The sequence below is a fragment of the Hippopotamus amphibius genome, chromosome X, assembly GCF_030028045.1.
Source record: "Hippopotamus amphibius kiboko isolate mHipAmp2 chromosome X, mHipAmp2.hap2, whole genome shotgun sequence".
Lineage (NCBI taxonomy): Eukaryota > Metazoa > Chordata > Mammalia > Artiodactyla > Hippopotamidae > Hippopotamus > Hippopotamus amphibius.
The window spans coordinates 18,284,035-18,311,085 of NC_080203.1; the positions used below are offsets into that span (position 1 = coordinate 18,284,035).

Genomic DNA, 27,051 nt, shown 5'->3' on the forward strand with positions numbered 1-27,051 from the left:
AGGATTTTGCTTTGGTTTCTATCGTGGAGTGTTCTGCCTATGTTTTCCTCTAAGAGTTTTATAGTGTCTGACCTTACATTTCGGTCTTTAATCCATGTTGAGTTTATTTTTGTGTATGGTGTTAGGAAGTGTTTTGATTTCATTCTTTTGCACGTAGCTATTCACTTTTCCCAGTACCACTTACTAAAGAGGCTGTATTTGTTTCCATTGTATATTCTTGCCTCCTTTGTCAAAGATAAGGTGCCCATATGTGCTTGGGTTTACCTCCGGTCTATCTATTCGGTTCCATTGATCTACATTTCTGTTTTTGTGCCAGTACCATACTGTCTTGATCACTGTAGCCTTGTAGTATACTTTGAAGTCAGGAAGCCTAATTCCACAAACTCCATCTTTCCTTCTCAAGATTGCTTTGGCTGTTCAGGGTGTTTTGCGTTTCCGCGTAAATCGTGAGATTTCTTGTTCTAGTTCTGTGGAAAATGCCGTTGGTAATTTGATCGGGATCGTGTTGAATCTGCAAATTGCTTTGGGTGGTATAGTCATTTTCACAATGTTGATTCTTCCAATCCAAGAACATGGTATGTCCCTCCATCTGTTTGTATCGTCTCTGATTTCTTTCATCAGTGTCTTATAGTTTTCTGCATACAGGCCTTTTGCCTCCTTAGGCAGGTTTAGTCCTAGGTATTTTATTCTTTTTGTTGCAATGGTAAACGGGAGAGTTTGCTTCATTTCTCTTTCTGCTCTTTCATTGTTAGTGTATAGGAATGCAAGAGATTTCTGTGCATTCATTTTGTATCCTGCTACTTTACTAAATTCGTTGATTAGTGCTAGCAGTTTTCTGGTATAATCTTTAGGGTTTTCTGTGTATAATATCATGTCATCTGCAAAGAGTGACAATTTTACTCCCTCTTTTCCAATCTGGATTCCTTTCATTTCATTTTATTCTCTGATTGCTGTGGCTAACACTTCCAAAACTGTGTTGAATAATAGTGGCGAGTGTGGGCACCCTTGTCTTTTCCTGTCCTTATAGGGAATGCTTTCAGTTTTTCACCACTTAGAATGATGTTGGCAATTGGTTTGTCATATATGACTTTTTTTTTTAATTTTATTTTTATATTTATTATTTTTGGGGGGTACACCAAGTTCAATCATCTGTTTTTATACACATATCCCCGTATTCCCTCCCTCCCTCGACTCCCCCCCCACCCTCCCTCGAGTCCCCCCCATCCTCCCCATCCCAGTCCTCTAAGGCATCTTCCATCCTCGAGTTGAACTCCCTTTGTTGTACAACAACTGCCCACTGACTATTTTACAGTTGGTAGTATATATATGTCTGTGCTACTCTCTCGCTTCGTCTCAGCTTCCCCTTCACCCCCGCCCCCTCCCAACCCTCGAGTTCTCCAGTCCATTCTCTGCATCTGCGTCCTTATTCTTGTCACTGAGTTCATCAGTACCATTTTTAGATTCCGTATATGTGAGTTAGCATACAATATTTGTCTTTCTCTTTCTGACTTACTTCACTCTGTATGACAGACTCTAGGTCTATCCACCTCATGACATATAGCTCCATCTCATCCCTTTTTATAGCTGAGTAATATTCCATTGTACATGTCATATATGACTTTTATAATGTTGAGGTAACTTCCTTCTATGCCCACTTTCTGGAGTGTTTTTATCATAAATGGATGTTGAAGTTTGTCAAAGCTTTTCCTGCATCTATTGAGATTATCATATGGTTTTTATCTTTCAATTTGTTAATGTGATGTATCACATTGATTGATTTGTGTATATTGAAGAATCCTTGCATTCCCAGCATAAACGCCACTTGATCATGGTGTATGACCTTTGTAATGTGCTGTTGGATTCTGTTGGCTAGTATTTTGTTGAGGATTTTTGCATGTATATTCATCAGTGATATTGGCCTGTAATTTTCTTTTTTTGTGACATCTTTGCCTGGTTTTGGTATCAGGGTGATGGTGGCCTTGTAGAATGAGTTTGGGAGTGTTCCTCCTACTGCTATAATTTGGAAGAGTTTGAGAAGGATAGGTGTCAGCCCTTCTCTAAATGTTTGATAGAATTCGCCTGTGCAGCCATCTGGCCCTGGGCTTTTGTTTGATGGCAGATTTTTAATCACAGTCTCAATTTCAGTGCTTGTGATTGGTCTGTCTATATTTTCTATTTCTTCCTGGTTCTGTTTTGGAAGATTGTACTATTTAAGAATTTATCCATTTCTTCCAGGTTATCCAATTAATTGGCATATAGTTGCTTGTAGTAGTCTCTCATGATCTTTTGTATTTCTGCGGTGTCCGTTGTTACTTCTCCTTTTTCATTTCTAATTCTGTTGATTTGCTTCTTCTCCCTTTTTTTTTCCTGATGAGTCTGGCTAATAGTTTATCAATTTTGTTTATCTTCTCAAAGAACCAGCTGTTAGTTTCATTGATCTTTGCTATTGTTTCCTTCATTTCTTTTTCATTTATTTCTTATATGATCTGTATGATTTCTTTCTGTCTGCTGACTCTGGGGTTTTTTTGGTGTTGTTGTTCTTCTTCTTTTTCTAATTGTTTTAGGTGTAAGGTTAGGCTATTTCTTCGTTATTTTTCTTGTTTCTTGAGATAGGACTGTGTTGCTATAAACTTCCCTCTTAGAACTGCTTTTGCTGCATCCCATAGGTTTTGGGTTATTGTGTTTTCATTAATATTTGTTTCTAGTTATTTTTTGATTTCCCCTTTGATTTCTTCAGTGTTTTCTTGGTTATTTAAAAATGTATTTTTTAGCCTTCATGTGTTTGTATTTTTTACAGTCTTTTTCCTGTAATTGATACCTAGTCTCATGGCATTGTCGTCAGAGAAGATGCTTGATACGATTTCAATTTTCTTGAATTTACCAAGGCTTGATGTATGACCCAAGATGTGATCATTCCTGGAGAATATTCCATGTGCACTTGAGAAGGAAGTGTATTCTGTAGCTTTTGGATGGAAGGTCCTATAAATATCAATTAAGTTGAGATAGTCTAATGTGTCATATAAAGCTTGTGTGTCCTTATTTATTTTCTGTTTGGATGATCTGTGCATTGGTGTAAGTGGGGTGTTAAAATCTCCTACTATTGTGTTACTGTCGATTTCTCCTTTTATGGCCGTTAGCATTTGTCTTATGTATTGAGGTGCTCCTATGTTGGGTGCATAGATATGTGCTATAGTTATATCTTCTTCTATTTTGCTGCCATCTTTTTCACCCATGGTAGCTCTATTTTTCATTTTTTAAGGAATCTCCGTACTGTTCTCCATAGTGACTGTATCAAGTTACATTCCCACCAACAATGCAGGAGGGTTCTTTTTCTCCACAGCCTCTCCAGCATTTATTGTTCCTAAATTTTTTGATGATGGCCATCTTGACCCCAGAATTCATTCTTGTCTCATTCATACTTCATTGCACATTCATGGTCTGTCTACAGAAAATAATCACTTGCTTCTTATCTACCGTGTCCTGTGGACCTGGGTTGAGGTATCCTGTTTGGATTCATATCACAATGATTCCTCCTATCAATTGAATATCCTTCATTGTTTTTTGTGTCTCAGTTTCCTAATCAGTACAGTGAGGGTACTAATAAGAACCATGCCATCAGACTGCCATGCCACTTCGTGAGTTAATGCAAAGCATTGAGACCAGTGCCTAACACACACTAAGCTCTCATGTAAAGTTAACTATGACTTATCTTATCACTATGCATGTCTCTGGTCAAATATCACCTCCTTTCTGGAGGCTTTCCCATGCTATCCCTGCCCACACTAATCTACTTTTTCTAATTCCTTCTCTACTTACCATTCATGGGCCTTCCCTGGTGGTCCGGTGGTTATCCATTCATATAACATAATCCACATCTTACAACACTTTTGCCAGTTTTCCAATTGTTTGTTCCACAATTTGTTACTTTCATCAATGCTAATGTCTCTGTTTATTGATGTTTTAAGTCTTGTACATGTCTTCATGTATATGTCTCATTCTCAGAAGTTTACCACCAGTTTCCAATGTGTCAGCTTGGTAGCTTACTTTTTCCTGATATAATATAGCTCAAAATACAGCACAATACCCATGAAGATTTAATAAGACATAAGGAGACCCTGAAATAGTACCTTTAATTAGGAGATGCCCAGTAATATTTCCCATTGAGAATTTTGTCAACTCAATTGTCCTCTCGTTGGTTTTGCCAGAGGCACAATGTGGGTGGTGCTCTGATAGTGGAATTGGCAAAAATGTAGTGAAGATGTGGCTACCGCAGGCCGATCTCTCAGGAGAGGATGCACCAGGCTGAAATGTGTGTTACATGATACTTGATGTGGCACATGGGACAGAGAGGAGGAAGTTTAAAGGATTGAGGAGGAGCAAGTGCACTGGAGCAGGAGTGTGAAAGAGCATGGCCTTCTAGGGAAGAACACATATTCTGGCCAGATTGGAGAAGAAAGTTAATGATATAAGTGCCAAAAGATAAGGGGAAAAAAGATAAGTGGCCCATAGTAAGGAAAATGGGTTGGATGTGCTAAACTCCATTGAGATCCAGTTTGCTTTTCCAATCCGTCCTTTGGGTGTCAGTGTGCAGAGCAGATCAAAACAGAGGGTCACCAGAAAAAGGGAGGCCATTCAGCTCCAAGAAGGTTGTTAGCGTCCAGGTGGGTGGTAATGAATGCTGGAGCTGCAAAGATTCAATGAAAACATGGGTGAACATGGCATGGAGCGTATGGGCAGTGGCCGCTATGTGCAGAAAGGCAGCTCAAAGAGTCAGAGGCTACTGCCAGATCGATGGTGCCATTGCCTGGATGCATGGTGGTCCCACCAAGGGAAAAGAGACACAAGGGCAGAACAGTTTGGGGGAGAAAAGAAGGAAAGGCAAAGATTTCATGTTGCCAGAACTTTGAGTTGTCGATGAGATTCAAAATAATGATGAATAGTTGTTGAGTGGAAATACTGTCTATAATTGAGGGATGAAGAAAGATCCAGGGTGGGGAGTTCTTGCAGGAGGTTTGACGTGGGAGTTGTGCTGCACAGGAGATCTCCTGAGGACAGAGAATGGGCTGAAATGAGGGCCAGCAGAAAAGCAAGGAAGGCTTAGATTCTGAGGGAGTGCTCACCACTTGATGACAAGAAGAGAGACATAAGGATGGAGTCAAGATTGCAGAAGCTGAGATGCAGCAGGTCTTGGCTTGATCCTCTGTCTCTGCAATGCCAGGAGTATTATAGCATCCTGGTGCTGGTGCTCTCATCACCGGCCCCTCCTACACCTAAAGGCACCTCTGTGGCTCATTTACCTGTTTGCTCAGAGATGCACGTCCTGACATCCTGGGCAGAAGGAGAAAAGTTACCAATGTGTCCACAGTCAAAAGAGCTGAGTAGACAATTCACCAATGGCTGTAGACTCTGGACACAGTAACACCTCTGGCTCCTTCCCCTCCTCCATGTATTCCTGGTCTCCTTAGCACCTTCACACCCCCAACTCTTAGCTGGGGAGCTATACATTGCCACCCCACTCAGACTCTAGCCTGAAATCCTCGCCTCCCAGAGTCCCTCAGAACCCACTCTTTTATTCTCAGAATTTTTATTGAGATACAATTCACATACAATCAACTGCATATATTTAAAATGTACAATTTGATAATTTTCTTACTAGTAATGTGCATATGACAACCCAGTCTCCCAATTCAGAACCCACTCTTGCTCCCTCTCCTCCTGCACCCTTCTAGAGCATCATGCCAGCTGCTTTGGGTGCTGGGGCCCATGGGAAGGCTGGTGAATTTCAGGGGCATGGACCCGTTGCTGTACTTCCCTCCCCGTGAACTGTGTTCCTGGGATGAACGGCATATTGGGCCATGTTTTCCACCTACAGTACAAACTTCTGGAAGTGGATCGTCTGGGACAAAACATCTTAGACATTTATACCATTTTGATATCATCGTTGAAATGTGTTCCAGAAACTTTTAACTATTTTTTTTACCCTTTAAATTTCTGAGAGTTGTGACAAGAATAGATATAATTTATTGCAACAACATTCAGTTAAATGATACTGTCGTGGCAAAAAGAAGTGGGGGGACTTCCTAGCTGGCACAGTCATTAAGAGTCTGCCTGCCAATGCAGGGGACATGCATTCGCTCCCTGCCCCAGGAAGATTCCACATGCCATGGAGCAACTAAGCCTGTGCTCTAGACTACTGAGCCCATGTACCACAGCTACTGAAGCCTACATGCCTAGAGCCTGAGCTTCGTAAAAAGGGAGGCCACCACAATGAGGAGCCCCCACACCACAATGAAGAGTAGCCCTTGCATGCTGCAACTAGAGAAAGCCCGTGTGCAGCAACGAAGACCCAACACAGCCAATAAAATAAATAAATAAATAAATAAATAAATAATTTTTAAAAAGAAAAAAAAAGGAAGTGGGATGAAGACAAGTTTGATCTCTCATAGGCATCTCGTTTATTAACTGATCTCAACATCCTGAGGCGTGCCAAGCCAGAATTTAGACCAGCATCAGTGAGAATAGGCTATGTTCCAACTTCAGCACACATTTAATCTGGAGTCTCCAGGAACCACTACCCAGAAGGCACACCTGTTAAGAAGCTCTGGATGGACCTAGAATCTGTCGTATAGAGTGAAGTAAGTCCGAAAGGGAAAAACAAATACTGTATGCTAACATATATATATAGAATCTAGAAAAATGGTACTGATGAATCTAGTGGAAGGGCAGGAATAGAGACGCAGGCATAGAGAACAGACTTGATGACACAGTGGGGAAGGGGAAGCTGGGATGAAGTGAGAGGGTAGCATTGATACATATACACTACCATGTGTGAAAAAAGATGGCTAGTGGAAAGCTGCTGCAGAACATAGGGAGATCAGCTCTCAGGGAGATCAGGTGCTTTGTGATGACCTAGAGGGGTGGGATAGGGAGGTTGGGAGGGAGGCCCAACAAGGAGAGGATATGGGGATATATATATAGGGATATATGTATACATATAGCAGATTTACTTTGTTGTACAGCAGAAACTAACACAACATTGTAAAGCAATTATATCCAATAAAGATGGAAAAAAAAAAAAAGAAGCTCCAGCAGGCCTCCTTTCAACTAAATTTCTATTTCAGCATGAAAAAACCATTATGCAGGTTTTACATAAGCTTTTATTGTGTTTCTTTCCCATTCTTGTACTTTGAGGAATCACCTACAAAGAACATGTCCTCTGGCATTAAAATCTATATTCCCTCTCTTCTCAGCCTTATGCCCTTAGGCATGTGATTGAACCCATCTGTGAAACATGACTACTGGAAGCACCTAGCAGGCCTATTGTAGGAGTAAAAAGTGGAAAAGGTACAGCCAGACTCCTAGCACTTAGAAGGAGTTCAATAAGTGATAGCAATGTTATGCACATAAATGCAGTGCCAAGACCCCCTGCTCAAGGAAGTATTCCTTGAGTGTGATAAAATGATTCACCCAAGGTCATATTCATATTAATAAAGATTAAGCAACAATTAAGCACATTTCAGATCCCAGTTTAAGTGTTTTACATATACTAACTCATTGTATCTTCACAAGAATCTTTTAAGGTGGATACTGATACCCCTCTATTTTACACATGAGGCTATAGAGATTCAGAGCCATCGTGTAGTTTTTCTGAAGCTGCGTGCCTCGGTGGTACCAAAGACACAGTCACATGCCAGGAAACTGGCTTCACACGCCCAGCTCTTAGCTGGGGAGCAATATATTGTCTCCCCACTCAGACTGTAGACTGAAATCTCAACCTGAAATGCAAATCCACTTTTCTTAGTTGTCTAAACAAAATCTGAGAGAATGCCCATTTCTTCATGACCTTATCAAAATAGGATACTTGGAACTTTCTTTACAGTTAAAGTTCTACTGGACAAAAACTAATATATTATGAATGCATTTTACATTTTTTTCTAAAATCGAGAAATGGTTTTAATTGTTGTTTATATTTGGTCCTAAAGCTTTTGTTCACCACTGTAAAGTATTACTTCAAGAAAACTCATTCAGCCTTCCCCTCTAGTTTCATCAGCTGCCTTCCCTGTCTGCCCTCCCCCCACCCCCCCACCCCCGGCGCGTTTCATCCACAGCCTAACCCCGCCTCTGCCCCAGCCCCAGCCCAAGTGTCATCCATCTCTCCCTGCCCTGCCCTGCCCTCGCCCTCCTGTCTCGAACCCCGAGCCTCTTGCCCAGCCACGCGTCCCCTCGCACCACCTGTCCACGCAACCGTCCTTGCCTTCCACCGTGGCGCGGCCCTTGCACCCGAGCCCGCAATGTCGGGCGCCAGCAGGCACCTGGGCATGCCGGTGGGGACGGAAGGGGAGAACGACAGCTTCCGGGAAGCAGAATATGCTGCCATCCACTCTATGTTGGATCAGATCAACTCCTGTACAGACCATGTAGAGGAGAAGAATGACCACCTCCACCCCTCCCTCCAGGAGCTGCTTGAATCCAACCGGCTGTTACGCCCTGAGTTCCAGCAGCAGCTCATGGAGGCACCAGCAATGCCAGCCCCTAAGCTTTGGAAACCCCTAGCTGGGTCTCAGCCCTGCCTCCCTGAGCTAGGCTCTATCCTGAGCACTCACCACCTGGCTTAGATACATTTTCAAGGGCTGCCCTACAGATCTCTTGCGGGGGGGGGGGGGGGGGGGGCGGGGAGGGGGGGAATGTCTGCCTGCCTAAGCTATCCTTCTGCTACTTCCCTTGGCATGTCTGGGCCAACCTGCAACTCCAGGCATCCCCCCTTGGGGCCAAATGTGGGCCAGTGACCCACCCACTTTGCCTGTCTTCCCAAATCCTGGACAACCCTCCCTCTGCCCAGGCCTTGAGTGTCCCCATTAAACGCATCTCCAACACCAAAAAAAAAAAAAAAAAAGGAAAAGAGAAAAAAGGAAAAAGAAGTCTTTCTCTTTCTCAATTTTTATACAATACTTACAAACCTCCTTAAGCAGATTTCTACCGTTTTTCACCCACTCATGAATAGAATCATGGTACCTGTTTTCCTACATCCTGAAGGTTAGATTTTTCAACAGTCATTGCAAAACTTATCAGGCAAAATCATGCTTAATTTCTTTGTCTGAATGTGTTTGAATAAAATTTGAATGAAAATGATATGGAATGGTCCCTGCGCATCTGTACCTTTCCTCTGTGGATTGCCTGATGAAGAACTTGGCCCACCTGTCAGTGGGTCACTGTGAGGGTGTCCCTGGTAACCCCTGGCTTGTGCCTGGTGTCTGAAGTGAGGGCAGTCTGGCTGAGGACTGTGCCCTTAACCTTGAAGTTCAGCCTAACTGTGGATGGTTCCTGTCAGAATGGCCGCCCTCCTCCTTCCCCTCACGAGGAGGACTCCATGCTGCCCCACCATAGTGCTGGGCCAGGGCGTATGAATAGCCTTGGGTCATGTTTTGAGACTTGGGACAGGCTCCGAGAGTAGACCTACATCTGAAAGAGTAATGGCTGCCCAAAGGTGACCCAGATCACCTGCCTGGATCACTAGAGAAACTCAGACCCCACACAGTAGGGATCAGACCTTCATGTTTCTGCCTCTCTGGCTGGACACCAGGGCAGAATTGTACCCTGTGTCCATGGGAAACAGATAGATGGATACAGACACAGATAGAGGGGTACAGGGACAGAAAAAAGAATGGGGGGGGGGAAGGCTGAAGGTGATACCAGCACTGGACCAGCAGCACAGACCAGCCCGTCATCTGCCTGTGTCTGCAGAAGACTTCTGCCCTGGGGGCTTCCAGGACACTCACTTCCAGGCCTGAGTCCATCCTTGCTCAGGGCCTCACCAAAATCCCAACAGTGCCTGGAAGACCATCCCTGAAGGTCATGGGATAATCACTAGTCACTGCCCAAAATATTGGCAGAAAGGTGCTCCATGCCTTTCTGGTCTTGGCCTTCCTGGTGTGGGGAAAGCAATGAGAACAAAAAGCAGAAAAGGAACCCAGACTGGGCGGGCCCCCTAGCCATCCCTACTTCCTACATGCTGCCTGACAGATAATCACTCATCTCCAAGTTGATGCCACTTTCAGGGAAATGGGAGAGTAGAAAAGGGAAGCGATCACTTGAGTATGCGGAGGGGCCTGAGCCTTGGGGATGATCAGAGACCCTTGACCTCCACCAGAATAATGGACTTCTACATGTGCACACATGGGCCAGAGTTGTGTATACAGCTACATACATGTGCCTGGGCACCGAGAGCCCTATTTCTGAGTGTCAGGATATCCAGTGCCCAGAATAGATTCCCTTTCATCATCACATTTCTCCCAACAATGGTCATGAGGGAGACACATACAGCCTGGCCATAAAAAGCCCTCAATAAATGCAAGAAATCACACACCTCTCTAGCCTTCCCCAGGTCCAAAATTCTCTGTTCTTATGGAAAACACTCAAACTGTGAATTAATTAATTAAATCATTAATACCTGCTGATCCTGTGTTAAGATGCACATGAGAAGTAACCCCCCAAATAACACCAAGTTCCTTTCTTGGCTGTTGGCTTGGACTTGCATAGCTAAGTAGTGTAGGTCCCATCTTAGTAGACAGACATTCTTTAACACAGGAGTAAGTAGTAACTGTGGTGTGCTCTAAGGACAATGAACAAGATAGACTCAAAGGGCCAATATTGCCAGAACAAAGAGTTACAGGACTCTATCATGCTGTACAAGGCAACCATTGCAATGTCCCAGAGCCCTCTCAAGCAGCATGCCCTGTCCCTTGCCCATCCCATATAAGGAAAGATATTTGCCCCATTTTTCTCCCGCTCAGCACACTGAAACTATACTTATGCTGCCCAGTCAGCAGATAACCGCAGGTTCCCTGACGATAAACACAGGCAAGGAACTCATCCTCATTGTTGACTTTCCCAGCCTCCTAGGAAGTCAGCCCACTGTTCTTGCAGTGACCCCCTCTCTCTAATAAACTCTGTCTTCCTTGCATTCTGACTTGTGTCTGGATATTCTTTTCCATACTGCATTCAGACCACAACATTTGGTGGTCCGTATGGGGAATTCTCCTGCAGGGGATCTCCTCCCTCACCTCCCCTCCTCATTCCTTGGGACCCTCTGTGAACAGGCAAGTGGCTGTGGCAGCAACAGAGGAACTCTGGGCAGGGCCACACCCTGGTGTGTTCCAAAGCCTCCACAGCTCCCTTTGCCCCAGCAACCTCCACCCAGAACCTGTGAAGGTACTTTGGTCTTCCTTCTGACTGAGGACTAGGCCAATTGATTTGTGAAGGCATGGGTCAGGCATTTTAAAGCCATTAGGGCTCCTGCAGCTTGGAGACTCCCATGAAAGGATAAGGGGTCACAGAACAGACCAGGCTACTAGAGCATCTGCCCCCATCAAGACAACTTCAGTGCAATGTGAGGCACACAGTGGTTGAAATAAAACACAAAGCCCACAGTCCCTTGGCCACCGCCTCCTTGGTAGGATTAGAAGGCGGGACCCTCAATCTTCTTGTCTTGTTACTTCCACTTCCTTTCCTCTGCCCTGGAGTGACTCCAAAGGACCTGGTCACTTCTAGATCCTGAGAACTTCTGCCTTCCCTGAGGATCTTCTAACAGTGAGTCAATTCCCGGCTAACCACTGGGACTCCCTTCCCCATCCTCATTGGTACCTTAGATGCACGGTTTCTCACAGGGGCCTCAGTCACGTTGTTTCTCACAGACCACCTCTCTCAGTTGGACATCACTGCCAAGCCGGTTGTCATTTTGTGCACAGTTCTCACTGGTGCCTTAGTCACACGAGACATCACTGAGAGACCGGGGGACGCCTTCTTACCCGTCAGGCATTCTCAGTACACCCTCCCCCTTCTACGGCATCAGGGCTAAGAATGCTTTCAAGTATGTCTATCCCCTTAGACTCACCTCTTTGTTATATTCTCAGGAAGTGGAAGAAATTGGACTGAGACAATCTCAAAAAGAAGAGGCTCGGCTTCTTCTGTGACATGAGTTGGCCCCATTACCAACTGGGGGACGAAGAGCAATGGCTTCTTAGTGGGACACTAAATTATAACACAATCCTCCACCTTGGTCTCCATTATCGCAAACTCGGAAAACATTCTGAGGTTCCGTATATCCAGGCCTTCATGGCCCTCAATCCGAATCCGAGCCTGAGGGACTCCTGTCACAAATGTCTCCCCATTGCTGCTGTATTGCCTCGTCCTCCCCCTTCTCCCCCTCTATCAGCTTCACTACCTGGCCCCTCCCCACCTCCCCCTCCACCAGATAGTTCAGATGACCCTTCTTGCCCCACGTCACATGCACCCCGTCTGCAACCTTCTAGCCCCAACCTCTACCTCCATACCTGGATGCAAATCTTCCTTTCCCTCCCCACACTCGGTCACAGGCAACCCAATGCTCTGAACCAAGCTCCAATATCCATCCCCTACAAGAGGTCGCTAACGCAGACCTAGGAACTAGCAGAGTTCACGTCCCCCTCCCCATGTCTGATCTCTCTCATATCCAGGGTAAACGAGGCTCCTTTAGCCACGACCTCTCCACTTGTATCAAGGAACTACAGGCCCTTACCATCGCCTTTGACCTAACCTGGCAAGATATTCATGCAGTCCTAACTACCTGCTGTACCCATGAGGAAAGGACCAGGACAGGGCCTTGGCTCAGGCGTGGGCAGAGGAGGCACAAACATGAAATCCTAATGAGAATCCAGCAGGGGCAGAAGCACTCCCACAGGCAGACCCAGGATGGAAATAGGAAGCAAGTGAAAATGGGCGACTAGGAGGGCTCACTAGGAGAAATTGCATGATTACCTGTCTCTTAGAAGGTATGAAAAAGGCCATTAACAAATCTGTAAATTATAATAATCTCAGAGAAGTTACACAAGAACCCTGTGAGAATCCAGCCCCTTTTCAGGCCCGATTAGCAGAGGCTATGAGGAAACACACCAAGCTAGACCCCGAGAGCCCGGAAGGTCACGCTACTCTTGCAGTTCACTGTATAAGCCAGGCATTCCCTGACATAAGACAAATTACAGAAACTAGAACAGGGCCCACAAACCCCATTCTCTGTCCACTTGGCACGGCCTTTAAGGTCTTTAACAACTGGGAAGAGGTTTCAAGAAATAGGGGAGAACTCAGAGAGGAAGAAAGACTACAGTGACATGCTCAATATATGGTCCCTGCCATTACTCAGTCTCTCCCATGACAGGGGCCCATGGGACTCTCTCCCTCTTCTCAGAAACTACCATTGACCTGCTACCAGTGCAGTCAGCAGGGGCAGGCTGTCAGGAATTGCCACACCCCACCACTCTACACCCCATGCCCTTACTGTCGCCAAAAGGGCCATTGGAAAGGAGCTGTCCCTCTGCCCTCAAGCGGGTGGGCCAACGTCAGAACCACCAAACACGTGGGGTACTTCGGAATCTGGCACTCTGGGCCAAAATCAAGGCCAATTTCCCCTGACGGTGGCATCTGACTCTCAGGAGCAGGAACCAGATTGCGTTTAAGAGCTGGGGCTCCTGGGTGTGGATGACCGAAGGTGCCTGGGGCTCTATCTATTCCCTGTAAGAAGAGAGGAGCCCCGGGTAACCCTGGATGTGGCAGGGGCTACTATAACCTTTCTCACGGCCACTGGGGTTACTTATTTAGCCCTGACGTCCTTCTCTGGTCCCACTCACCTTTCCTCAATCCTCCTAAAATGGATAAGCGGACAATCCTCTAATGGCTGCTTTACACCTCCCTTAACTTGTTCTCTTGAAAATACTCTATTCACACACTCTTTACTAGTTTTTCTGGCCTGTCCTACACCTCTCTCTTTTTTTCCTTTTTTTAAGAACTTTTATTGAGATACAGTTAACAGACAAAAAACTGCATATATTTACTTTTTTTGTTCAGTTCTGCATTTTATTTGAAAAACACATTTTAATTCATAAAATAAAGATGATTAAATGTTACATAGTCCTATATTCACAACAATGGTTTATTATTTTTATCATGTTAAAAAGTACATGACATTAAATTCACCATTTAAAACATTTTAATAAGTGTACAATTCAGGAGCATTTAATACATTCAAAACCATCACTGTTATCTAGTTCCAAAATTTTTCTTTACCCCAAATGGAAATCCATACCAATAAATTTGTTATAGCCATTCTCCTCTCCTCCCAAACGCTGGCAAGAAGTAATATGTTTTTTGTCTCTAGATATTTGCCTTTTGTGGATATTTCATATAAATGAAATAATACAATATGCAGCCTTTCGTCTGGCTTCTTTTACATAGCATAATGTTTTCAAGGATCATCCATGCTGTTGCATATATCAATACTTCATTTGTTATTTGTGGATGAATAATATTATTCATCCACAAACTGCATGTATTTAGAGTGCACAATTTGGTATCCCAGTCTCCCAGTTCATTCCCCCCAATCCTCCCCGCTTTCCCCACTTGGTGTCCATATGTTTGCTCTCTACATCTGTGTCTCTGTTTCTGCCTTGCAAACGGGTTGATTTGTACCATTTTTCTATATTCCACATATATGTGTTAATATACAATATTTGTTTTTCCCTTTCTGACTCACTTCACTCTGTATGACAGTCTCTAGGTCCATCCATGTCTCTAAAAATGTCCCAGTTTCATTGCTTTTTACAGCTGAGTAATATTCCATTGTATATATGTACCACAGCTTTTTTATCCATTCATCTGTTGAGGGGCATTTAGGTTGCTTCTACGTCCTGGCTATTGTAAATAGTACTGCAATGAACATTGGAGTGCATGTGTCTTTTTGAATTGTGGTGTTCTCTGGGTATATGCCCAGGAGTGGGGTTGCTGGGTCATATGGTAACTCTATTTTTAGTTGTGCAAGGAACCTCCATACTGTTCTCCATAGTGGGTATATCAATTTACCTTCCCACCAACAGTGCAAGAGCGTTCCCTTTTCTCCACACGCTCTCCAGCATTTACTGTTTGTACACTTTCTGATGATGCCCATTCTGACCGGTGTGAGGTGATACCTCATTATAGTTTTGATTTGCATTTCCCTAATAATTAGTGATGTGGAGCAGCTTTTCATGTGCCTCTTGGCCATCCATATGTCTTCTTTGGAGAAATGCCTATTTAGGTCTTCTGCCCATTTTTTGATTGGGTTGTTTGTTTTTTTGATATTGCACTGCACGAACTCTTTATATATCTTGGAGATTAATCCTTTGTCTGTTCATTCATTTGCAAATATTTTCTCCCATTCTTAGGGTTGTCTTTCCGTCTTGCTTATAGTTTTCTTTGCTGTGCAGAAGCGTTGAAGTTTCATTAGGTCCCACTTATTTATTTTTGTTTTTATTTCCATTACTCTAGGGGGTGGATCAAAAAAGGTCTTGCTGTTATTTATGTCAAAGAGTGTTCTTCCTATGTTTTCCTCTAGGAGTTTTATAGTGTCTGGTCTTACACTGAGGTCTTGAATCCATTTTGAGTTTATTTTGGTGTATGGTGTTAAGGAGTGTTCTAATTTCATTCTTTTACATGTAGCTGTGCAGCTTTCCCAGCACCACTTATTGAAGGGGCTGCCTTTTCTCCATTGCATATCCTTGGCTCCTTTGTCATAGATTAGTTGACTATAGTTTATCTCTGGACTTTCTATCCTGTTCCATTGACCTATATTTCTGTTTTTGTGCCAGTAGCATACTGTCTTGATCACTGTAGCCTTGTAGTATAGCCTGAAGTCAGGAAGCCTTATTCCACCAACTTTGTCTTTCCTTCTCAAGATTGCTTTGGCTATTCGGGGTCTTTTGTGTTTCCATATAAATTGTAAAATTTTTTGTCCTAGTTCTGTGAAAAATGCCGTTGGTAATTTGATAGGGATTGCATTGAATCTGTAAATTGCTTTGGGTAGTACAGTCATTTTCACAATGTTGATTCTTCCAATCCAAGAACATGGTATGTCCCTCCATCTGTTTGTGTCGTCTTTGATTTCTTTCATTAGTGTCTTATAGTTTTCTGAGTACAGGTCTTTTACCTCCTTGGTTAGGATTATTCTTAGGTATTTTATTCTTTTTGTTGCAATGGTATCCTACACCTCTCTTAGGCCAAGACCTTTTACCAAAACTTAAAGCTGCTTTATCATTTCCTCCAGGAAATATGGCCTTAACAACCACCACGAAGCCTACTCTAACTAATATCCCACCCCATATCCTCCACCAAGTACCCCGGAGGTATGGGACACCACCCCTCTAAACCCATCCACACTCTTGCCCAATCAAAATGCTGACACCCCCCTACTACATTCCTATCTAGAAATTATTGATCAGGCCTACAGTGCAAGACAAGGTTTACAAGACACCCCTTTACTCGATCCAGACACAGAATGGTGAACAGAGGGTAAGAATTTTATTAAAGAAGGTCGAAGCATTTCAGATTTGAAATAGTCAGTTCAATAGGGGTAGTAGAGACAGGCCCACTCCATGGGGCAGCCACCTCTGCCCAGAAAGCACAGCTTATGGCACTAACTAGAGCACTCCAATTGGGAAAGGACTTCGAATGAACATTTACACAGACTCAGCATACACCTTCCATGTTCTCCAAGCTGATGCAGCCTTTTGGAAGGAAAGGTGCCTACTAACCCCACATACCACCCCAGTCAAGCATGGACCAGGAATCCTGGACCTATTAGAGAGGCCATTATCTCCCCTAAGGAAATAGCTACCATCCACTGCAGGGCACACCAAGAGGAACCATCCCTCATAACTAAAGGAAATCATATGGCAGGCAGAGAGGCCAAAAGGGCCCCCCAACGTGTCCTACAGGCTCCCTTGATCCCAAGTTTGGACTCATCACCCCACAGTACTCACATCAGAACCTAAAGAGGGAGAAAACTGTGGGTTCACTCTAACCCCTGAAGGGTGGCTACAAAGCCCAGACAACAAACTTCTTTTACCAGAAGCCTCCCAATGGAAGATTCCAAACCACCTTCATCGGGCTACACATTTAGGACCCAATTCCATCTACACACTGATAGGCACAATATTTCCAGGAAAAGGAATCCTCTCTACCCTCCAATCTATATGCCAGGCCTGTCCCGTCTGTCACCAGGCCAACCCACAGGGGTATAACACCCCTCCCTCCCCGCTCCCTGCTATTTCATCCGATCCAAAGGCAGGCAACCAATCAGGAGAAGATTGGCAGATAGATTTCACCTACATGCCCCCTTGTAAAGCCTTCAAATATCTGCTAGTCATAGTGGACAACTTCAGGGGTTGGATAAAGGTCTTCGCCACTAAAACCGAGAGAAAATCTGAGGTTCCTACGACTCTCATGAAACATATCATACTCTGGTTCGGGCTACCACACTCTTTACAATCAGACAATGACCCTGCCATTATTTCAAGTCTAACTCAAGGGGTCAGTGAGGCCCTTCAAAGCAGTCATTGTATTCACTCAGCATGGTGTCCTCAGCTGTCAGGCAAGGTGGAAAGAGCCCAGCAAGCCCTCAAGAAATATTGGACCAACTAAGCAATAGAGACACACCGATCATGGTTTTCCCTCTAACAGATGATAGAACAAACCATCCCCTTACTTACTATTCTGATTCCCCTTTCTACATTTTCTTCCCCAAAGCTCCTAATGTCACCACCGATTGGACAAAACTAGCTACTTTGGGACCTTCATGTGCCCCACCCCATCCCCAAACTGTCTCTATCAGAACCACAGTATTTGGTTCCAACTCTGTAATATTTAACAAGAAGACTGCAGGAAACTCAAGACACCCGAGGACGATGACATTGCGTGCACCCCTACTATTCCTTCTTCCTACTGGGCTTATGACTTTTCCTCCCACCCCTCAAGGATTGCTTGCCTCTCCCCCTTAGCTGCCATGACTGTAGCTACCACCTATGAGGGCACAGAACCTTCCCGTACCCATTTAGGGACAGGCTACTTCAACATCACTGTAGACGTCTGCTTACACCCCACAAATTGCACCTGTTTCCTCTGCGGATCCAATGCCTATTTACGTCTTCCAGCCAACTGGACGGGGACCTGGACCCTTACATACGTTATTCCTAAGCTTCCCCTTATAAATGACCGTATCCTGCTTCCCTTAAACTCTCAATCACATAAACGGAAGCGGGCAGCCCTCACTGTAATGTCAATCCTAGGCATGTCATTGGGATGGGAACAGGCTCAACAGGACTCCTAACTCTATTTTCACTGCCCGACAGCTCTCTCTCAAACTCATTCAACAGATTACTAACCTAGCAGCTCACATTAACAGGCTACAAGGACGAATAAATTCTCTAGCAGGAGTGGTTTTGCAGAATAGGAGAGCTTCAGACTTACTAACAGCCAACCAAGGGAGGACCTGTGCTATGTTTAAGGAGGAATGCTGCATTTTTTGTCAACCATTTGGGCAAAATTCAAGCTAACTTTTGGGATATTATTGAAAGAGCTACCAGGCTTTATACCAAAGGAGCCTCTGGGGGATTCGACTGGTGGGATTGCAAGATTAATATCTGGTCATGCCTCGGCCCTTTTCTAGGTCATACTTCCACTGATCTTCGGGCCATGTATTTTTAACCTCTTTGTGAAGTTTGACCCTTCTAGGATATAACAAATAAACCTCTAAGTGCTAATGCGATGAGAATATCGGCTGGACAACACGTGAAGAAGCTGACATCACGTTCCATGGAGCCCCCACCGCTCCCTAGGCATACCCTACAGGGAGCAGGTAACCAGACCCAGGGCCCTGGCACACCCCGGTCCAGCAGGAGGCAGCCAGAGACATCATCACCCCTTTCCCTTACAAACAGGGTTCCCCAACACCTGAGAGGGAGCTAGGCAGATAGACAGACATGAGCAGGGTATCCAATGGGGACAAAGAATTGGCCCTCTAAATAAAAAGAGGGGAAATGTGCTGTGCTCCAAGGACAAAGAACAAGATAGACTCAAAGGGCCAATACTGCCTGAACAGAGAGTTACACTGTTATCTCTCTGTACAAGGCAGCCATTGCAAGGTCCCAGAGCCCTCCCGAGCAGCATGCCCTGTCCCTTGCCCATCCCATAGAAGGAGAGATATTTGCCCCATTGTTCTCCCACTCAGCACCCTAAGAGTACACATACTCTACCCAGGGCAGCAGATAACCACAGGTTCCCTGGCTGTAAACACAGGCAAGCAACTCATGCTCATTGTTGACTTTCCCTGCAGACCAAGAAGGCGGCCCGCTCTTCTTGCTGTGACCCTTCTCTCTAATATACTCTGTCTTTCATGTATTCTGCCTTGTGTCTGGAAATTCTTTTCCCACCCGCGCTTGGACCACAACAGTAATAACGATATAAATAAATAAATTCCAACTGTGATGAGAGAGCAGAAGACATTTGACCCCCACATGCTGAGGAACTCTCAGGCAGAACGTGACACCTTGCAGCTTGGGGCCCTTTGGACCAGATGGCAAGAACGGAGTTGCTGACACCGGCAGCCTCAGATCTTTATGAAATCTTGGGGAGACGCCGGTACCCACCTACCCAGAGGGCACACCTTCAGTCAGGAGAGAGCAGCACAGTGTTGCTTTTCCCCAGGGGGAAGATTTGAAAGACCACAAGGCCAAAGGTTCATTAGGCAGATGAAAACATCTCTTAAAATTCTCTGGGATTAGAATCCCAGTACAAAATTGCCAATTAAAAGGCTCATTGATATGGACTTCCCTAATGGCACAGTGGAGAAGACTCTGTGCTTCTAATGCAGGGGGCCTGTGTTTGATTCTTGGTCAGGGAAATACATCCCACATGTCTGCCTCAACTAAGAGTTCACATGCCACATATAAGGAGACTGACTGTCACAACTAACACCCAGTGCAACCACAAAACAATAAATATTTTTTTAAAAAAGGCTAATTGATAATATGTTTAGACCATGTTCAGCTATACAGAGGAAATGTAAATGTAGTATTGGAAATTTTACACAAAGAGTGGGTAGAGTTTTCATATTTTGAAGCACTAGACAAAAGAAGAAAGAATCTGCCAATGAGTTACGTCTTTAGCTTCTCTCCATCTGAAGACTGGTAGTGAGTTTGACATAGCAAAAAGTCCTAACATTAAAGGGACCTGGATTCTCATACAGGCTGAACCAGGAGTTACCTGTGTGCTCACTGCTTCCAGTTCTGTGCCCCATGATGTCTGGATGCTCTGCAGAACATAATATCCAGCCATGTATTTGTGGTCCTCATGCAGTGGCCAAGAGGATCACTTCACATAGGAAGGTCACAGATTACCTATGAGCTTTCATACCTTAACAAGGGGAGAACTTTAATCCCGGCCTGGAGACCCCTCAGCCTGCCACCATCCCCCTGACATGAAAGCCCCAGATGACCGAGCTCAGAGCCCACCTGGTACAGCGTGTGATGCACACACACACCCACATCTTTCACGATCATGCTTGTAGTCACTGTGAATAATAATATCCACCAGTGGGAGCTTTTCCAACATACACATTTTATTGAAAGACACAAGTATTTTACAGATTCCTTTGCCAACTGGGTTTGTTCCTCCAAGACACTCAGGAAAGGGAAGACATGAGAGTACAGTACATCTCCACTTGCCAAGACGTTAGCAAATGAAATCATATGTACACAAGGCCTGAGGTTGCATTGCTTACTCCAATTGACCACAGAGAACTTGCCATAAGAGTACAGGTATTGGTAAAAGCATATGGAAGACGAAGGGTGAACAATGACCCCTACTTATTCCTTTTCCTTGAGGTACCATTGGCACAAGTTCCACTTAAGGAAGTTCCCTGCACAGGCCTGCCTTTGGCCAGGACTCAGGAACCACCATTTGTGGGGGGCAGACACCTGGGGGGACCTGGTATCTCATGGTAGCATTTGGAGGACAAATACAAAGTACGACAACTCAGAAACAAAGATTTGGGACTTCCCTGGCGATCCAGGGGTTAAGACGTTGTCTTCCAATGAAGAAGGCTCGTGTCCCATCCCTGGTCGGGGAGCTAAGATCCCACATGCTTCCTGGCCAAAAAACCAAAACTTAAACAGAAGCAACATGATTGCAAATTCAATAAGAACTTTAAAAATGCTTCCCATAAAAAGCATCTTAAAAAAAAGAGAATGCTTTAATTGTCGCTGTTCAAAACAGACAGCAGGCTTCCATCCCTCCCTTTTCTTAGAGGATTTACTCTGGAAAATGTGTCAGTTCTTTCTCTGCCTCTTTGCAATGTATGCAAATCTTTTTAAAAGCTCAGTAAGCCTCTTGTCAATGTGAAAACCCAGGAATGTTCCTTCAAGGACTTGGTAGCAATCATCCTTGTCATGGGTGAGAACTAGCTAAAGAGGGAACAACTTAGGCAGCTGAGACCAGAAACTCAGCTAGACCCTCCTGAAGAACACGAAATGAACACCATAAGCAGTGCCCAAGAGCCCATAAAGCTACAGGAAAGAGGAACATCTTTTTTAGAAACTAAAAATGCTTCTTGCCAATGTGAAAACCCAGGAATGTTCCCTCAAGGACCTGGCAGCAAATATCCTTGTCATGGGTGAGAACTAGTTAAAGAGGGAACAATTTAGGTAGCAGAGAACAGAAACTCAGCTATACTCTGCTAGATCATAAAATGAACCCCATAAGCAGTGCCCAAGAGCCCACAACACTACAGGAAAGAGGAAGACACCTCGGGGGAAAAAAACATCAACATAAGCACCTGCAGTGCACAGGAATCGGCAGAGACACCAATACTTCCTCCGGGCAGAGAGGCCCACAGTTCACTGGAAAATGAAAGCTGAGGACCTGCTCCCAATATTAAGGTCGCAGCTTCACAAGGTGAGACATTTCTCACTTCACATGCATCCTGTGCTTTGCTATCTCCTATGACACAGCCATGGCCACCCAAAGGTAGTGTGAGGGAATGGGGCAAGGGGACGGGAGCCATCCCCTGAACCCACCACGTCCACCACAATTCTCACACCAAAGCCCCTGGTCCTCCCCACTCAATGTTTCCTTATACTCTCAGAGCCTCCTCGTATCCCCTCTGGGAAGAGACTTCGCTACTGAAGAGAAAGAAAAGCCTGAAATGGGGAAACCACAGCACCCCCCTTCTCCCAAACTCAACACCCCTATCCTCTCCCCCTCCAGTAGGCCATCACCACACACGATGCATAATCCCCCCACACACTGCCGTGTGGAAAACACCCTCTTCCTTGAGAGGGCTCGTAGACAAGGTGCCCTTGAGACAATGTCACCCGCCTCCCAATAGAGGAAGACAAAAATGGTGAGAGGCCAGACCACCAAGCAGCAACGCTTTCCAGCAGACAGACAGGGGAAGGGACAGCTACCGCCTGGGGCTGTAGGCCCTCTTCACCAAGGGGAAGAGGAGGGCTTCATCCTCCAGCCTGGACACCTCACCCAGCAGGTTCCTGGACACGCAGGCTCATCTGCACCTGCCCCGGAGGATCCAAATGGCCCCGGCTTCACATAGGGATCATTGACAGGACCCACGTGACCTCTTTCTTCCAAGCATCGTGCAGAGTGTGCTCAGAAGAAGTTTGCTGGAAGTCAATGTGGCCAGGCTGGCATAAAACCCAATCACGTTCCCTCACAGAGAGTCAGGATTCGCCTGGGTTCCCAACACGCCCTTGCTCTGCAGAGGGGCACAGAAGCCTGACAACAGGCCACGGCCAACATCCACCCAGGACCCAACATTTCCCACGCCCCGGATGCCGCCATTGCCAGTACACACTTTCTTTAGGAGTTGGCGAGGCATCTGAGCCGGGGGAGTGTGGAAGGAAGAAGAGTCTGGCTGGGACATCAGAAACACCTACCAGCAACAGAAGCTCACGTTCACTAGCCTCTCTGTGGAACACAGCTCACTCTCAGCAGGAAAAGCAGAGTGGCAAACTCAAGTAGTGCGATTATTCACCAGAAGAATTCAACATCAGCAGGTGCCTCCCGGGAGACTCCCTCAGATTACTGAACCAGGCCACAGCAGAGGAGGGGGAAAGGGCACATTTCCGGGGCTACTTTTCACAGCTAGAGGCAGCACAGAGAATAAAGCAGGAATACAAGCATTTCCTAAAGTGAAGTGGAACATTCCCATGAAGGCTGGAAACTAGGAAACAGCCCCCATCAAAAAAAGTCTCACCTTTGCCAAAAGGAAATTTATTCTTACATCACACACAACAGTGTGTACTATCTTCGGTGCCCATGCTAGGCAGAGCCCAAGCAGCACCAGGAATGTAGAAGGGAAGGAAACACTTCCTTGAAAACGCGAAGCTTCTCATACCGTTCACACTGCAGTCCCTTGTCCTCCATCTCTATGAGCAGCTACATCCTGTGCTGCTCTTCCCTGTCCTCTCCCTACCTGCAGACGGCAGGCCTCTGAAGGAGGGACCATATCCTATATGCCATTCCATCTTTCCTGATCAGAAGAGCTCCTCCCCTCACCTGACCCTGTAACCTCTGCAAGTCTCTCTCCAAAAGAACAGACAATCAAACTGGCTGGCCAGTCAGCCAGGAAATCCGTTGCATTCAATATGTGTTCTCCCACATTGGGAGACCATTTTCATTACCACTTATTTCTACTAATGCAAAGGCACACTGTGCGGCCTCTGGGTAACCATATGGACTAGAAATGCAACGGAGATGGAGGGGTGGAAAACCACTGATTTCTCAAGCAAGAAAATGTTACTTAAGAACGCTTCTTGCAGCTTAGTGATGAACATCACAAGATATGGGGCCAGCTAAGCCAGCTCTAATGCCCCCTATACAGTTTGACTCGCCTCTGTTACCATAGCAAAGTAATGAGCCATTCTGTACATCATGAAGGTCCTCTGCCAAATAGAGAGTTATCTATTTACATTATATGTTGTACTCAAATCACACGGTTTGAGACCATGCGGTAATACACCAGTGAAAAGAACGGAGGACAGTTCTTAGTTCCATTCAGTTTTGGATCCGTGGTAGCTGTGGCTATTTTCTTCTTAGCATCACCACTACCTCAACCACCACCATGGCCCCCACCACCATCAACATTTCCAGGAGGCTAACATGCCTCTCAAATGACTGCTGCTGCCCCGTGAGGCTACCGCCTGCATATTACAGGGAACCAGGATAAAAAGGAAGACACTCTGTTTCAAAGGCCTTGCCCTAGAGTGCTCAATATGATCCATTCTCTTCCTGTCACCCACGTACACAAGGGGCAAACACGAGGTCGATACGGAAAACGTCATACCAAGAACTTACAGCACATTATCATTCCCACCAGAGAGAACACATGCATCAGATACATGCCTCAGGAGGCTAAGTGACAAGGCAGGCCTAGGAATGCACACCTGGGGAAGCACAGAGAGCCAGGTCCCATCCGACATACTGAGCAGTGTCCCCTTCTCACTGCTCAAGAGTCCAAAATCTTGAGGCTGCCACCAATTAGAAAAACCTCCTTTTGGAGGCTTCCTAGGTGGCACAGTGGTTGAGAATCCGCCTGCCAGTGCAGGGGACAACGCCTTCGATCCCTGCTCCAGGAAGATCCTTCACCTGAATGTTGCTAAATGAATCACCACACAGAAAAAAGTCATTTATACAGAAAAGGAAAGAGTAGAGACCTTTCTGGCACTGCCAGGGAACAGGCACCCTCTGGCCTGCACAGGTTCACACCCTACAAAGTCCTCACAGGTGCGGGTGCGCAGCCACGTCAGCCTCCACGGAAGGGGTCCAAGTTGACCAGCGCAGAACGTTGCTCAGAGCAAGGAAAAGCCTGGGGTCCTGGGCTGTCTTTAGTTCTGTGGTTTCCACGGAGATGCTGGAGTAACTCCAGAGGTAATGCGCTGGCCCTGAGAAAGGAAACAACCATTTAAATGAAATGATGCCAAAGTCTAAAGAGCTTGCACAGGAGAAGGAAGCGGTGGTAAGAAGACGCGTTAAACCAAATACCAGAATGTTCTGCTCCCATAGGTGGACTCAGGAAATGGGGTACTAATTCCTTGAGCACCACCTATGCCCTTCACACAGGTTATCACACTTGATTCTCACAGCATCCATGACACCATGATATGAATCCCATTCTGCCAAAGAGGAGAGACTGAAGCTCAAAGATGACAGTGAGAAAGAGCCATGAGACTTTGAGACTCACACACTGCAAGCTGTTTGCGGACGAAACCCGATGTGCACTTCCAGTAATACCTGCAAACAATGACGTGGCCAACAATGCATGCAAGGGGGAAGATTTGAAGGGCTATTGACCTATGCTGTACTTCTACTGTATCCTAGGTTTCCAGGAACCCTATCACAGAAATGCCCACGCTACAGCTGCGAGGGTGCTCTCACCCACGTGGTCCACGGGTCCCGTCTTTACCCCTTTCCAGAGATAGAAATGCTTTAAATTACCTCCACATCCATTGGGTCACAATAGGAAAACAGGCCCCCAAGCAGGACCACCTCTGCCTTCGCGACGTTCACGTTCAACACGACAATCCAGCCCATCTTGCTGCTGTCTGCTACTCTGAGAGGTTCCAACCAGAATAAAAAGGCAGATCAACACTTTGATGGTACATGCTCAAGATCAGGTTATTTGAAATCTGACATTCTAAGAAGACAATAGGGCTGTAACAGCAGCACCCACAGTGAGCAGAAGGACACGAGTAAGGACTGGGAAAAGATGTCACTGCCTTGTGAAAGAAATCAATTGCAGAAACAGGGTTTCCATCACAGAGTTAGTAAGCAGCATCCAGGGAGTGACCCTGACGGTGTTCTCCTAGAGCCCCAGGAAAGGCACTTCACCACCATCTTACATCATGTGACAGCTGACAGGGGACGAGTGCCACCCTCTGCCCAGCATCTGTGGCCCCACACAACAGAAGGCTGCCCTTACTTGTCTAGGTGCTCAGGACAGCTGGTCCCAGGTCCACTCTCTTCTCTTCACAGGCCCAGAGGCTGACCAGTACTGGACTTTTCCACCACAGGTCCTGCAGGACATGGCGAGTGTACAAATCTGCAAGAAGACTTGCCTGTGGGCAGACAGACTAGAACAACACGGAACCACGACAAAACATTAAGAGCACTAATGGGGGGTCTGAGACTCACATTTCAGCAAAGAAAGTGTGCTTACAATTTCATCCTGTTGTTACATAAGGCACAACACCGCACCGGGACGCGCCTCAGAGACCCCCTCGGCCGTCCCTCCAGAAACCCGTGGGACACGTCTGTCCACGTATATTAGGACACACCACCTCCCCCACTCTCCAAAGCCCACTGCAGACAGCCAAATACGAGGTAAAGAAATGAAACTTACACTTCTGAGATGTCCGGACGGGGGGCCGCCATGTTCTCTCGTCACTGAGGGGAACGGTCCACGGAAGCCGCGCTGTACCATGCAGGTGGGCACCGGCTTGCTCATGCGCAAGGGCTACTTCGCCATCCTTTCTATGGCCCCGCCTCCACACATCGTCATTGGTGGGCCTGCGGTGATTGACGGGGTGATTGTCCATTGCTTTCCGGCCTGCTAGAAGACACTGTCCATTGCCCCAGGCCCAGCCAAATTCCCGAAATCCCTGCTCCTATTCTTATCTCTTTCTATATGTATGTCCATCCCTCAGTGCCTCGCTCTACTTCTTAGGCCTTGCACCTATCTTTTCCTTTGTTTCCTGTCATCTCAGACTTTGGAAATCTTGCTCCTCTAGTTTTCCCCAGGCCTATAAAAACTACATCCCCCTCCAGAAAGTCTTCCAAGCTTTACTCCTTCCAGGCAAAATGTGAGTTGTTTACTATTAGATGTGGACATGGGGACACATCAGAGCAGAGATGCAGGGGAATCATTTTTAAGCTCTGGGATCAGATAGGACTGGACTGGGCACTGTGGGAAGGACCCAAAGTTTGCAAATGTAATTGTGAGAAGTCACTTCAGGTTGCAGACATTTGGGGAAGGCCAGGGAAAACTGACAATAAGCTAACTCATAGCAGCCTCCCAGGATTGGTACCACCCTTTTCAGAATTTTCATATGCTTTACTACTTTTCAATCTGTGAAAATATTGCCCCCCTTTCAATGCCCAGGCATAAGTAACTCCTCTCTTTCCCTCAATCCATGTTCTCAC

The 27,051-nt window shown here is 45.8% G+C and overlaps 1 protein-coding gene and 1 long non-coding RNA gene across 4 annotated transcripts; one reads left to right on the forward strand and one right to left on the reverse strand.

Moving 5' to 3' along the window:
* Nucleotides 1–8,291: 8,291 nt before the first annotated feature.
* On the forward strand, nucleotides 8,292–8,615 carry LOC130841383 (bublin coiled-coil protein-like). Its single transcript, XM_057717566.1, has one exon. It carries the CDS (start codon nucleotides 8,292–8,294, stop codon nucleotides 8,613–8,615), a length of 324 nt encoding a protein of 107 aa, XP_057573549.1.
* An 11,864-nt stretch (nucleotides 8,616–20,479) lies between these two features.
* Nucleotides 20,480–26,338, reverse strand: LOC130842720 (uncharacterized). Of its 3 annotated transcripts, none has more exons than XR_009050522.1 (4): nucleotides 26,252–26,338; nucleotides 25,832–25,951; nucleotides 25,348–25,462; nucleotides 20,480–24,794 (listed from the first exon to the last, which is right to left on the reverse strand). It is a non-coding gene; the product is annotated as an uncharacterized LOC130842720 (long non-coding RNA). The 3 variants fall into 3 exon arrangements; XR_009050519.1 differs by having other exon boundaries at nucleotides 25,832–25,925; nucleotides 26,252–26,328; XR_009050521.1 differs by having other exon boundaries at nucleotides 25,832–25,982; nucleotides 26,252–26,326.
* Nucleotides 26,339–27,051: the final 713 nt, after the last annotated feature.

Coding starts and splice junctions, on each gene's coding strand:
- LOC130841383 (XM_057717566.1), top strand. CDS start 8,292: ATGTCGGGCGCCAGCAGGCACCTGGGCATGCCGGTGGGGACGGAAGGG.